At 37.9% G+C, this 13,427-nt stretch overlaps 2 protein-coding genes across 2 annotated transcripts; both read left to right on the plus strand.

Moving 5' to 3' along the window:
* The first annotated feature begins 4,898 nt into the window (after positions 1-4,898).
* LOC138339121 (uncharacterized) lies at positions 4,899-5,546 on the plus strand. The gene has a single exon (XM_069290446.1). The coding sequence runs from the start codon at positions 4,899-4,901 to the stop codon at positions 5,544-5,546; it is 648 nt and encodes a 215-aa protein (XP_069146547.1).
* Positions 5,547-6,075: 529 nt separating this feature from the next.
* On the plus strand, positions 6,076-9,330 carry LOC138339122 (uncharacterized). Its single transcript, XM_069290447.1, has one exon. The coding sequence runs from the start codon at positions 6,076-6,078 to the stop codon at positions 9,328-9,330; it is 3,255 nt and encodes a 1,084-aa protein (XP_069146548.1).
* Positions 9,331-13,427: the final 4,097 nt, after the last annotated feature.

Consider the following 13,427-nt stretch of genomic DNA (forward strand, 5'->3'; position numbering starts at 1 on the left):
CCTGAGTTACCATGGCACTGTTACAATAAGGAATTCATCACCTGCTTGTTATCCCCTGTTGGTAGAGTCCTTTATCTTGATTCAGCATCTATTAATAAAACAAGAGGTAGTCAAGCAAGAGTTAAAGTTCAGGTGGATTTAACTAAAGAAAGACCACCTCACATATGGATGGGTTATAAGGGAGAAGACATTACTGATGGGAGGTGGCAAAAGATTGAATATGATAGTATTCCTGACTATTGTTTTTACTGCAAACATCAAGGCCATAAGGAGTCTAATTGTATAGTTAAACAAAGAGAGGAGGAAAATAAAAAAAGACAAGAACAGGAAAAAAATAGGAATAGAAAAGATTCTGCTCACAATGTCAATACAGAGTTGCAGAGTGCTAAGGATAATGACATAGGTAGAATTGAGGTTGAACATGATCAACAATATCAACAGGTTGATAATCAACAGCTATTCAATCAAGAGGAATGGCAAACCCAAAAAAGAAGGAATAATAATCAACAGGGAAGAAGGGATGCTGATAGAAACTCTAATAGAAATATGGATAGACAAAAACAACAACACCATAATCAACAAGGTCAGTTTCCTGTTATAACAAAAAATACTTACATTGATTTAGAGTTGCAGGGTAATAGTCCATCTGAGGATGAAGGGGAGGAACAAATGATTGACACTCAAAATCAAAGGCTACAGCAGAAGACAGGTATAAACAGGGCTCATCAGGAAAATACAATGCATAATGATAGAGCAGGAAGAAATAATCATAAAAAGGATAACAGTGTTCAACAAAGAAGAGCTGATCAAGGCAATATATTAATTCAAGGTGGGAATCAACATGATTCTACTAATATTACAGGTATTGAGTTTAATAGATCTACCCCCATTCCCCTTACTATTACTACTCATGCTGGTGTAGCTGTTGGAGGTGAGGCTGGTGATTGTCAGGGTTCTAAAAGGTTGCACATTGATAGACTTAATAAAGGAAAAGAAAAAGTAGATGATCAGGGGTTTCTGATAAGGGATGATAGAGAACCCCCTGATAAAGATAAGATTGATAAATCTAAAACTAACAAAAATACTACTCTAATTGACACTGGTCAAAAGACTAGTGAGGATCATATTGATGAATATGGTGTTCTGAATTCTGAGGATGAGGATGATTTAGATACTCAATCCTTAGATGAAGGCACTAATACTGGGGAAGAAATAACCTCAAAACAAGCTCAACATGGCCCCATGCTTCCTAATACTAACTTTGAGGAAGTTAGAGAGGTGACTGGCAAACAGGGCTTGTCTCCTAGGGGTAGGAAAGTTTCTAGACAAAACAAGACTGCTAGTTTTAGTAAACCTAATACTAGAGCTAGAAGTAGAGGTGTTTAATGATTAGTATCATATGTTGGAATGCTAGGAGCATTAATACATTTGGTGCTCTTGAAAGATTAATCAACTTAAAGAAAATTCACAAGCTCACTATGATTGCTATTCTTGAGCCTTTTGCTAATAGTTCTCAGTTGGAAGCTTATAGAGTGAAATTGTTGATGGATTTTTGTTATAGTAATTCTAATAATAAAATATGGCTTTTTTGGTCTAATGATATGAATTGTAAAGTAATTGACATGGATGAACAACTTATCAATTGTGAAGTTTATCATGAAGAATGTAGTGATAAGTTTCTACTTACCTGTGTTTATGCAAAGTGTAAGGAACATCTGAGGAAACCTCTTTGGGATAGGTTAATCCAATGGTCTGATGTGGATAAACCTTGGTGCATCATTGGAGACTTTAATGTGATATCCTCCACTGATGAAAAATTGGGTGGAAGAGACTATAATATCAATAAAAGTTTTGATTTCATCAACATAATAGAATCATGTGGTTTAATTGATTTAGGATATAGTGGTCAGCCTTTCACATGGTGTAATCATAGGAAGGGTGATGCTAGAATATGGAAAAGATTGGATAGAGGATTGGTCAATGATAATTGGTTAAGGATTATGCCTAACACTTCTATCACTCATTTGCCTTCTGTGGGTTCTGATCACTGTCCATTATTAATGGAGATGAAGAGTGATAAGGAAAATGCTATAAAATATTTTAAATTCCTTAATTGTTGGACTGAGCATGAGACTTTTTACTCAACTGTGGAAAATTGTTGGAATAAAAAGGTGGTAGGTAGTCCTATGTGGATATTACATACTAAAATGAAGAGACTTACTGTTATTTTGAGGAATTGGTCCAAAAAAGAATTTGGGGATGTTTTCATCAAAGTCAAACAGTTTGAAGAGATGGTTAAACTTGCTGAGGAGAATATTATTCAGGAAAATAATCAGGAAAATAGAGAGAAACTGCAGGCCTTAAATGCTCAGTACATTAGATACATGAAATTAGAATATGACATTATGCAACAAAAAACACAGATTCATTGGTTAAAGGAAGGTGATACCAACTCCAAATATTTTCATACTATTATGAGAGGTAGAAGAAAAAGAATGTGTATTACTAAGCTTGAGTCTGAGAATGGTGAATGGATACAAGGGGAAGAGAATATTGTTAAAACTGCTTGTGATTACTATAAACAAATTTTCACTGGCAAAAATGAGGTTATTAATGAGGATAGTCTTCAGTGTATTAGTAGAATCATTACTGATGAACAAAATATTAAGCTGGAACAGATGCCTAATATAGATGAATTGAAGAATGTGATAATGAATATGAATCCCAATTCTGCACCAGGACCAGATGGTATAGGGGGGAAATTTTTTCAGGTATGTTTTGATATAATAAAAGATGATCTTTTGGCTGCTGTTCAACACTTTTTCAATGGTTTTGACATGCCTAAGTATATGACTCATGCTTGTTTGGTGTTGATCCCTAAAGTTGAATATCCTAATAAGCTAAAAGACTTTAGACCTATTAGTTTAAGCAACTTTACTAACAAGATCATTTCTAAGATTATGAGTACTAGACTGGCACCTATTTTACCTAGTATTATTTCTAAAAACCAGTCAGGCTTTGTAAAAGGAAGGAGTATTTCTGAAAATATAATGCTGGCACAAGAAATTATCCATAGAATTAACTTGCCTCATGAAGGAGATAATGTGGTTATTAAACTTGATATGGTTAAAGCTTATGATAGAGTTTCTTGGGCTTACACTTGTTTAGTTTTGAGAAAATTAGGCTTTGGTGAATTGTTTATAGACAGAACTTGGAGAATTATGAGTAATAATTGGTATTCCATTGTTATCAATGGAAAAAGACATGGTTTTTTCCATTCTTCTAGAGGTCTTAAACAAGGAGATCCCTTATCACCAGCCCTATTTATTTTGGGAGCTGAGGTATTATCTAGACAGCTGAACAATCTTTATCAGAATCAGGATTATAGGGGTTTCTATATGGAGAAGAGAGGACCACAGATTAACCATTTAAGTTTTGCTGATGATATAATAATATTCACCTCCACAAACAGAAATTCTCTCCAACTAATTATGGAAACTATTGCTGAATATGAGAAAGTATCTAATCAGAAAGTGAATAAGGAAAAGAGCTTCTATATGGTTACTAATAATACTAATCAGAGTGTTATTGAAGTCATCAATGAGGAAACTGGTTTTAGAAGGAAGCATAGCCCTATTATGTATTTAGGTTGTCCTTTGTATATTGGAGGACAAAGAATAATTTACTATTCTGAATTGGTGGATAAAATCATTAAAAAAATTAAAGGTTGGCATACTAAAATTTTGAATTTTGGTGGTAAAATTACTTTGGTCAAGCATGTTTTGCAGTCTATGCCTATTCATACATTGGCTGCTGTTTCACCACCTAAAACTACTCTTAGATATATTAGAAGAGTTATAGCTGACTTCTTCTGGGGCACTAATAGGGATAAAAAACAGTATCATTGGGCATCATGGGAGAGTTTAGCTTTTCCTTATATAGAGGGTGGTATTGGAGTTAGATTATTAGAAGATATATGCACTGCTTTTCAATACAAACACTGGTGGGAATTTAGAACTAAAAAGTCTTTGTGGAGTTGTTTTTTGAAGGCAAAATACTGTCAAAGGTCTAATGTAGTGGCAAAGAAATATGATACAGGGGATTCCTTGGTCTGGAGGTATCTTACCAGAAACAGATATGATGTGGAAAGGTATATTTCATGGAATATAAAATCTGGTAACTGCAGTGTTTGGTGGGATAATTGGCTTGGAGATGGTGCAATAGCAACCTATTGTGACTATGTTTCCAGTCTAAATAATACTCAGTTATTAGATTTCATTGAAGATTGAAAGTGGAATGAGTCTGTTATAAGGCAACATATTCCTCCACCTCTTGTTTCAATGATTCTAACTTATAGATTACAACTTAAAGAGGGTAGTACTGATTTAGCTTATTGGAGATTAGAAGATAATGGTCAATTTTCAATTTCATCTGCATGGGAGAGTATAAGGAAGAAAAAAGAACCTGATATAATTAATAATAGTATCTGGCATAGAAATGTTCCTTTTAAAATTTCCTTCTTTATGTGGAGAGCTTTGAGGAATAAACTACCTACCAATGATAGTCTGATTAGATTTGGAAAAGAAGAGGAAGACTGTTATTGTTGTTATAGGAAGGGCAAAGATGATTTAAATCATATTCTTATTACTGGTAATTTTGCTAAATATATTTGGAAGTGTCACTCACAAAGAGTGGGATTAGTAATTGACAGTACTTCTATCAGAAGTCTGTTACTTCAATGAAAAAATCTACAAACTAGTAATGAGGTACAAAAACTTCTTTTTATCATTTTACCCAACATTATTTGTTGGAAGTTGTGGAAAAACAGGTGTTCAGTTAAGTATGGAGGTAAACAATCAAACATTTCAAGAGTAGAATTAGCTATCTTTAAAGATAGTATGCAGATCATTCAATCTGTATATACAACTATACCATGGTTCAACAGTTGGGAGAGGCTTCTTCAATATGTTGATCAATGTCAACAATATTTTAAAATAACCTTAGTGAGATGGAACAGGCCACCCTCAGGTATCTATAAACTTAATACTGATGGCAGTGCCATCCACAATACAGGTCAAACAGGTGGTGGAGGTATACTTAGAGATGATCAAGGTAAACTTATTTATGCTTTTTCTATTCCTTTGGCTTTTGGTACTAATAATTTTGCAGAAATACAAGCTGCTCTTTATGGATTAAATTGGTGTCAACAACATGGATTCAAGAGGCTCATATTGGAAGTAGATTCTGAACTACTGGTCAAATGGATCAACAACACACAGTACATTCCATGGAGAAGTCAACAAGACATTCAGCAGCTTCAAGACATAAGCAAGAACATGGAATATTTTCAGTGCCAACATATTTATAGAGAGGCAAATGCCACGGCTGACTTACTAGCAAAAGGGAGTCACAAGATGGATATAATTCAACATTTTTACACCCCTCAGCAGCTTAGAGGTGCTATTAAAGGAAATTACATATTAGACAAAATGGGCATGCAACTATTTAGAAGAAGGAAGATCAAGAGGATTAAATATCCTCCATGACAATCTTGTATTTGTTCAATCAATTTCATTGACTTAAAATCTATTTTATATGTTAATAAAGTAGGTTATCTCTTTTATCATAACTTGTAAAGGGAGAGTCTCCCTTGTTTAAGTTTTTCTAGAACTTAGTAATTTTGAGAGGTATCTCTAGGTGCTTTGTTTTAGAATACAACAAATGTAATGAGTTAATTGATAACCTTAGTAGGTAATTCAGTTAACTCAACTTAGGAAGGAGGTAAGGTTCTATGTCCCCCTCCATGTATCTTTTTCTTATATAAATGTTAAGGCCTGGGGGTGATGCTTAGCCCCTACCCACCTCAAGGGTCGTTTATAAAAAAAAAAAAACCCTAAACCCTAAACCCTAAACCCTAAACCCTAAACCCTAAACCCTAAACCCTAAACCCTAAACCCTAAACCCTAAACCCCATCGCGCCCCATTTCTTGAAATTTTTCTCTCTCTAGATTTTCTCTCTCCTCGCACGCGCTCTCTCTCACAACGGCTGACTCACCTCAATCGCCCAGCGCCGCAATGGCGCGTGGGCCGTCGGTAGCCGTCAAATGGCATCCGGACCTAACCCAAAAGGAGCGCTCTCATGTAGGCTCCTTATCCCAGCATAATACGCGCCAGGAACAACCTCAGAATGCCTCGAAATCGCAGGAGAAAGATGCGATGGAACCTGCTGTTGTCGAAGGGGTGTTCGTCGAAGATCGCGAAAATATTTCCCCAAGGATTTCTGGATGGAATCGAAAGGAATCAAGTAGGGAAATGGATTCTCCTCATCAGGATCTATTACCTGTCCAAGAATTAGCCAATTCCACCGTCCCAATCGCTCAGACGAAAGAGGCGAATTTAGAGGAAATCGCGAAGAAGTCGCCTGAGTTGCGCATCGACATTCGACAAACTTCCGAGTCAATTCGTGGGGTTTCGACTTATGGGGTTTGTTCCTATAAGGATGACGACCCTTCCAGCCAAAATTTGAAGCAAAATGTTGGTCGAATCGCTGGTAGTGAAAATTCCGGCGAACTTACTGTTCCATGCGTCGGAATTAATGGAAGCTCGGCGAAAGAGGAGGTCTCCCAAGATCAAAATACTCAAGTAACACTCCTAAGCAATCGTCCTAACAGTGGAGACCTCAACACCAATGATCCAGCATCTTCCATAAATCTCAACCCACAAACTCATCTTGGAAGACATGGAAGAACAGGGGAAATGTCGAGTGGTGATCGAGGAGAAGAACGAGATAATTCTGCAATCGTGCCACACGAAAGTGAAGCAAAAACCATGACCAAAGACAACAACAATCTCCAGAAGAAAACTTCCAATGAACAGCAGGGCAACAGCACGATGATCATGGCCACACAACCTGCAGCATCAGCAGCAGGATCTTCTAACTTTTCCTTTGCAATAACAAATACTTCATCACGCTTAACCCCTCATCTCAATGCAGGTAATCCACCAGGAAAGCATAATCAGCAAGACAAAGATGGAGGAGATGAGGAAGCACATGACCATAGTCATGAACAAACTAAGGAAAAGCTGGATCAATCTCATAAGCAAAAGCAGCAACCTGAAAAAGAAAAGAGGAGCTTGGAAGGAAGCAAATTAGATCAAAAACAAGTGAATGCTGAAGAGCATACTGATCAAACCAAGCAAAGCTATACAAAAGGAGGAGGGAAGTCTGATGATCAACCTAACAAGGCAAGGGAGCAGTATCATAACAGCTTCCCCAAAATTTCCAACAACTTTTCAAGGTATGATCCTAAACTTCAGAATTATAACACTCGCAAACAGGTTGGCCAGGCTGATCAGGACAATACTAGAAATCCAAACAACCAGCGACAGGGCCAGCAACTTAATAACAACAGCAAAAATGAGCAAAATTCAGAACTTGCCCCATATACTGTGATACAATCGTTTGCAGCTAGGTTGAGATATAATCAGGCTCAAAAAGAAACTCCCATTACTTTGAATGAACCTGTTCATACCACTAGACAAGGTTTCCCCGCTGTTCTTATTGATGAGAATGACTACTATGTTAAATTAGCGGAGATTTGTAAATATACGCTTGTGGGCAAATTTACAAACACTATGCCTAGAATGGAGCTTGTTAGGAAAAGTTTTATTTTGCAAACTCAATTGATGGGGGGAGTTAAGATCACACACTTCAATTCTAGACACGTCTATATTGATCTTGACAATGAATTGGACTATCAAACTGTTTGGACGAAACTGAAAATGAACATCGAGGGTCAAGCTATGAGAATACAAGCTTGGACCCCAGATTTTACTCCGGAAGAAGAAACACCTGTTGTTCCAATTTGGGTATCAATCCCAGGCCTCCCCTGGCACTGTTACAACAAAGTTTTCTTAACAACTATTTTGGAAAGCATTGGGAAAGTTTTGTTTTTAGACTCACCTACCTCACAGAGAACTAGAGGCAGCACCACTAGAGTTAAGGTTCAGGCCGACCTAACTAAAGAAAGACCTTCCCATGTTTGGCTGGGTTTTAAACATTCCAACCCCAACAAAGGAAGATGGTTAAAAGTTGAATATGAAGGAATTCCTAGCTATTGTTTTTATTGTAAACACCAAGGCCACAAGGATGAGGAGTGTACAATCAAAAGAAGAGATGAGGAGAGTAGGAAAAAAAAGGAGCTGGAGGTGGAAAAAAACAGTAAGGAAAGGGGTTCTGGAAAATTGCATGAACAAGGGAAAGATCAAAAGGAGGATACAACAAAGACTCCAAACCAACCAAACAAAAAACAAAAGGGAGGCAATGAAAAAAATGAGGATCAGACTCAACCAAAAACACACATGACAAGTCAACAACAAAAGGAAAATATACAGAATCAAGAGGAGCAGGGGCAACAAGAGGAAATACAAGAAGAACAGTGGCAAATCCAAAGAAGGAAGCACCAAAAAACTCAGGAACAAGCCATCTCCAAAGCTGTGTGGAGACCTGTCACTCCTCCAATGCAAGGAAACAGTAGCAGCCAGCAGCATAAACAAGGAGTTACAGGTATATCTATCCTACCAACTCAAAATATTTTTACAAATCTTGAAGTGCAGGAAAAACAGGAAAGGCAGCAAGCTGGACAGAGTGGAATCAAGGAAGCAGCAAGTCAAATAAACCAACCCAGCAATGGAAACTTAAATGATCAACCTGCCAAGAACAATCCAAATAACCATAAGTCTCCTCATCAACAGACTGCTGACAGCAACAAAAGCAAGAGAACAGGTATTGACTTATCTCTCCCAATCCCCAAAGCCCCCAATATTTTTAATGTTGATGCTGGCCTTACTGATGAAGTTGTTGGAGGTATGGATGGAGGGTGTCAGGAGATAGCCACTAACATGCAGGAAGGGGATACCAAAGGGGGGAATTTGCCTCATGTTATGCATGAGGGGTTGGTTTCTGACCCTAGGACAGACCTTAGAGCCTCTAAGAATGCTATGAACAGTCAGCAACAAAAAGAACATACTCAGCAGCATGTGCAGAACAGTGGCAACAGAAAACAGACTGCCAAAGAAAAAATTGAAGAACAAGTTGAAAAAATGAATGACAAGGATCAAAGGAAGCAAAGTGTTTCTATGGGTACTGAAAGCACTCCCAAGAGTAAGAATAAGCCCAGTAAACAAAAAAGAGACGCTGCAAAAAGAAGGCAAAACAAACAGCAAGAAAAGGATTTTGAACAAGTGCAGGAAGTAAGGGAAGAACTATGCAACAAATTTGTAATGGTTGATGATAACCAAGGTTTGAATATTCTTCCCTTACAGGTTTAGTACATGACCCCTCCCCCCAGTTCAGAACCTCCAGATAAGATGCAACAGAAGTGTAGGGTTAATACTGAACCTATCCTGGATGAATATGCTATAATTAACTCTGAAGATGAACTTGTTGGGGATAACCAATATCTAGAAGATTCTGATGATAAGGATGAGACTAGTGAGGCCCTTATTAGGGCCTTTAGTCCACATAATGATCAAACTCTAGAGAATGAAATTCAACAAGTAACCAACAACCAGTGTTTGTCTCCAAGGGGCCTTCAATATGACAGGTTTCATTTCAGAAAGCAAGATGCCAATACTGTCACGACAGGCAGACCGAATACCAGACTTTTTTCCTCCAGATCATCCCAATGATTAGTACGATTATATGGAATGTGAGGGGGATCAACACTCAAGGAGTGTTGGAGAGACTCAAAATGCTCAGGAAAATGCACCAGTTATCAGTTATTGCCATTTTGGAACCTTTCTCGGATAGTGTTAATATTCAAAATTTCAAGATACAATTGAGCATGGATAATGCTACTAGTAACTCCAATAATAAGATTTGGGTTTTTTGGAACAGTGATATTGACTGTAATATTCTTGATGAAGATGAACAGCAAATCACTTGTGATATGAAACACAATGAATTGCAATACCAATATACTGGTACTTTTATCTATGCGAAGTGTAAGGAGTATCTGAGAAGACCTCTTTGGGATAAAATGCTTCATCATGCCTCTGTGAGTACCAATCCTTGGTGCGCAGTGGGGGACTACAATGTTATTACTGATGTTGAGGAAAAACTAGGAGGATTGCCATACAATATGAAGAAAAGCATGGACTTTATTGCTACTATTGAAGCCTGTGGCCTGATGGACATTGGTTTTAGTGGACACAAGTATACTTGGTCTAACAAGAGGGGTATCAATCATAGAATTTGGAAGAGATTAGATAGAGCTTTGATTAATGATTTATGGCTGGAAAAGATGCCACAAACAACCATAACCCATTTAGCAAATACAGGGTCTGATCACTGCCCCCTGTTGATGGAAATGGTAGCTAATGAAACTGATCACATCAAATATTTCAAGTTTCTTAATTGTTGGGTTGATAATCCTGATTTCATGAATATTGTCAAAGACTGCTGGAATAGACCTACGGAGGGTAACGCTATGTGGAAATTCCACCAGAAAATAAAAAGATTATCTAATACCCTTAGTGTTTGGTCTAGAAACGAATTTGGAGATATCTATCAAAAGGTTAGGATGTATGAAGAACAAATGCATGATGCGGAAGAAAAATACATCCAAAGTCAAACGGAGTCAAATAGGAGTACCCTCCATGAATTAAATGCTCAATATATCAAGTTCCTCAAACTGGAAGATACCACTTTGAAACAAAAGAATCAGCTTCAATGGTTCAAAGATGGAGATACTAATTCTAAATACTTTCATTCCATTATAAGGGGGAGGATGAGGAAACTATTCATCCACAAAATTGTTAATATGAAGGGGGAATGGATACAAGGTGAGAACAACATTGCTCATGAGGCTTGTGAACACTTCAATACCATCTTCACAGGAGAGAATAAACATATTGATGAACATAATTTGGATTGCATTCCAAATATGGTCAATCAGGACCAAAACACTCAGCTTACAAAGTTACCGGATATGGAGGAGCTGAAAGAAGTAGTGTTTTCAATGAACCCTAATTCTGCAGCAGGTCCCGATGGTATGAATGGGTATTTCTTCCAGAAGTGTTGGAACATCATCAAAAATGATATGTTAGAAGTAATATATGCCTTTTTCAGTGGTCAAATGATTCCGAAGTACTTCTCTCATTCCTGTATAGTGTTGCTCCCAAAAGTCAATAATCCAAACAAACTCACGGAGTTTAGACCAATAATTCTTAGTAATTTTACTAGTAAGATCATTTCTAAGCTAGTAAGTACTAGACTTAGTCCTATACTTCCTTCCTTAATTTCCACTAACCAATCTGGTTTTGTGAAAGGGAGAAACATCTCTGAAAACATCATGCTTGCGCAGGAAATTATTCACCATATCAAGAAACCCAACATTGGAAGTAATGTGATCATCAAATTAGACATGGCAAAAGCCTACGACAGGGTGTCTTGGTCATACACTTGCATAGTCTTGAGGAAAATGGGTTTTAATGAGATGTTCATTGACATGTGTTGGAGAATTATGGCCAACAATTGGTACTCCATTATCATCAATGGCAAAAGGTATGGGTTCTTTCAGTCTACTAGAGGTCTAAAACAAGGCGATCCTCTTTCTCCGGCCCTATTTATTTTAGGTGCCGAAGTATTATCGAGATCTCTCAATAGACTTCATAATCATCAGGATTATCAAGGTTTTACCATGGAAAAAAGAGGGCCTCAGGTAAACCACTTAAGCTTTGCAGATGACATTATTCTCTTTACTGCTGGAAGGAGTAAAACTTTGAAACTCCTCATGAGTACTCTAAAGGCTTATGAAGAAACATCCGGACAACTTATCAATGAGGATAAAAGCCATTTTATGCTACACCCTAGTGCTTTCAATAGCACTAGGGATAGAATAAAAAGGCTGACTGGTTTTAAACAGAAACAAGGGCCTATCACATATCTAGGTTGCCCTTTATTTGTTGGTAGACCTAGAAATGTGTACTTCTCGAATCTTATTAACAAAGTCATATCCAGAATTACAGGTTGGCAAGCTAAACAACTGAGTTATGGTGGAAAGGCTGTGCTTGCCAAACATGTCCTCCAAGCACTACCTATACACCTTCTAAGTGCTGTAACCCCTCCAAAGACTATCATTAAGCAAATCCAGAGGCTGATTGCAGATTTTTTCTGGGGCTGGCAACACAACAACAAGAAATACCATTGGTCCTCTTGGAAAAACCTAAGTTATCCTTATGAAGAAGAGGGGATTGGGATGAGGAACTTAAGTGATGTATGCAAATCCTTCCAATTCAAGCAATGGTGGACATTCAGAACAAAACAAACCTTATGGGGGGACTTCTTGAGAGCTAAATACTGTCAAAGATCCAATCCGGTAAGCAAAAAATGGGATACTGGAGAATCCTTAACTTGGAAACACATGTTAACCACTAGACAACAGGTAGAACAACACATTCATTGGCAACTTCACATAGGGAATTGTTCATTTTGGTGGGACAACTGGCTTGGCACAGGTCCATTAGCACAGTACACTAGCAGCAGCATCAGACTTAACAACACCAAGGTTTCAGAATTTTGGGAAAATGGTGCTTGGAGTTGGAGAAAATTACAAGAACAGGCCCCTGCAAGTCAGCTGGACAGAATACTGGCCACAGCAATCCCTCAACAACAACAGAAACCAGACCAGCCTATTTGGAAGCTACACAATCTTGGCAAATTCACTTGCAAGTCAGCTTGGGAGGCTATCAGAAACAAGAAGAGTAGAAGCAGTTTCTTTTCACTTTTATGGCATAATTATATTCCTTTTAAATCATCTTTTCTCTTATGGAGAGTTTTAAAAGGAAAAATCCCTACTAATGAAAAATTAACTAACTTCGGCATTGAGCCATCACCATGTTTTTGTTGTTTTGATAGCGCAGGGATGGATAGCATTGATCACATCTTCAGTACGGGTAAGTTTGCAGGTACAGTATGGAAATCATTTGCAGCAAGTGCAGGGCTGCAACATGACCAAACAACACTGCATGCAAGGCTGGAAAAATGGTGGACAGCCAGCCCTCGAAATGAAGGCCACCAGCTGCTGTTACAAGCCACTCCAATCTTCATCTGTTGGAATTTATGGAAGAATAGATGTGCTAGCAAATACGGAGGCAAAGCAACCAACATCAGCCGGGTTAAATACGCAATCTACAAGGACAACTTCAAGATGATGAAGAATGCCTTCCCCCATATCAATTGGCCTGCTCACTGGACAGCTCTCATCACTACAAGCGAAAGATGCAAACATGAAATCAAAGTATGTAAGGTAACATGGAACAGACCTCCAGAAGAATGGATCAAGATAAACACGGATGGAAGCGCCCTCACCAACCCAGGAAAAATTGGAGCGGGGGGTATAATCAGAGACAAGGATGGAAAACTG

Source organism: Solanum lycopersicum, chromosome 10 (genome assembly GCF_036512215.1).
Source record: "Solanum lycopersicum chromosome 10, SLM_r2.1".
Taxonomy (NCBI): domain Eukaryota; kingdom Viridiplantae; phylum Streptophyta; class Magnoliopsida; order Solanales; family Solanaceae; genus Solanum; species Solanum lycopersicum.

Excerpts from the sequence above, each read along its gene's own strand:
- LOC138339122 (XM_069290447.1), top strand. The coding sequence starts at position 6,076 with ATGGCGCGTGGGCCGTCGGTAGCCGTCAAATGGCATCCGGACCTAACC.
- LOC138339121 (XM_069290446.1), top strand. The coding sequence starts at position 4,899 with ATGCAGATCATTCAATCTGTATATACAACTATACCATGGTTCAACAGT.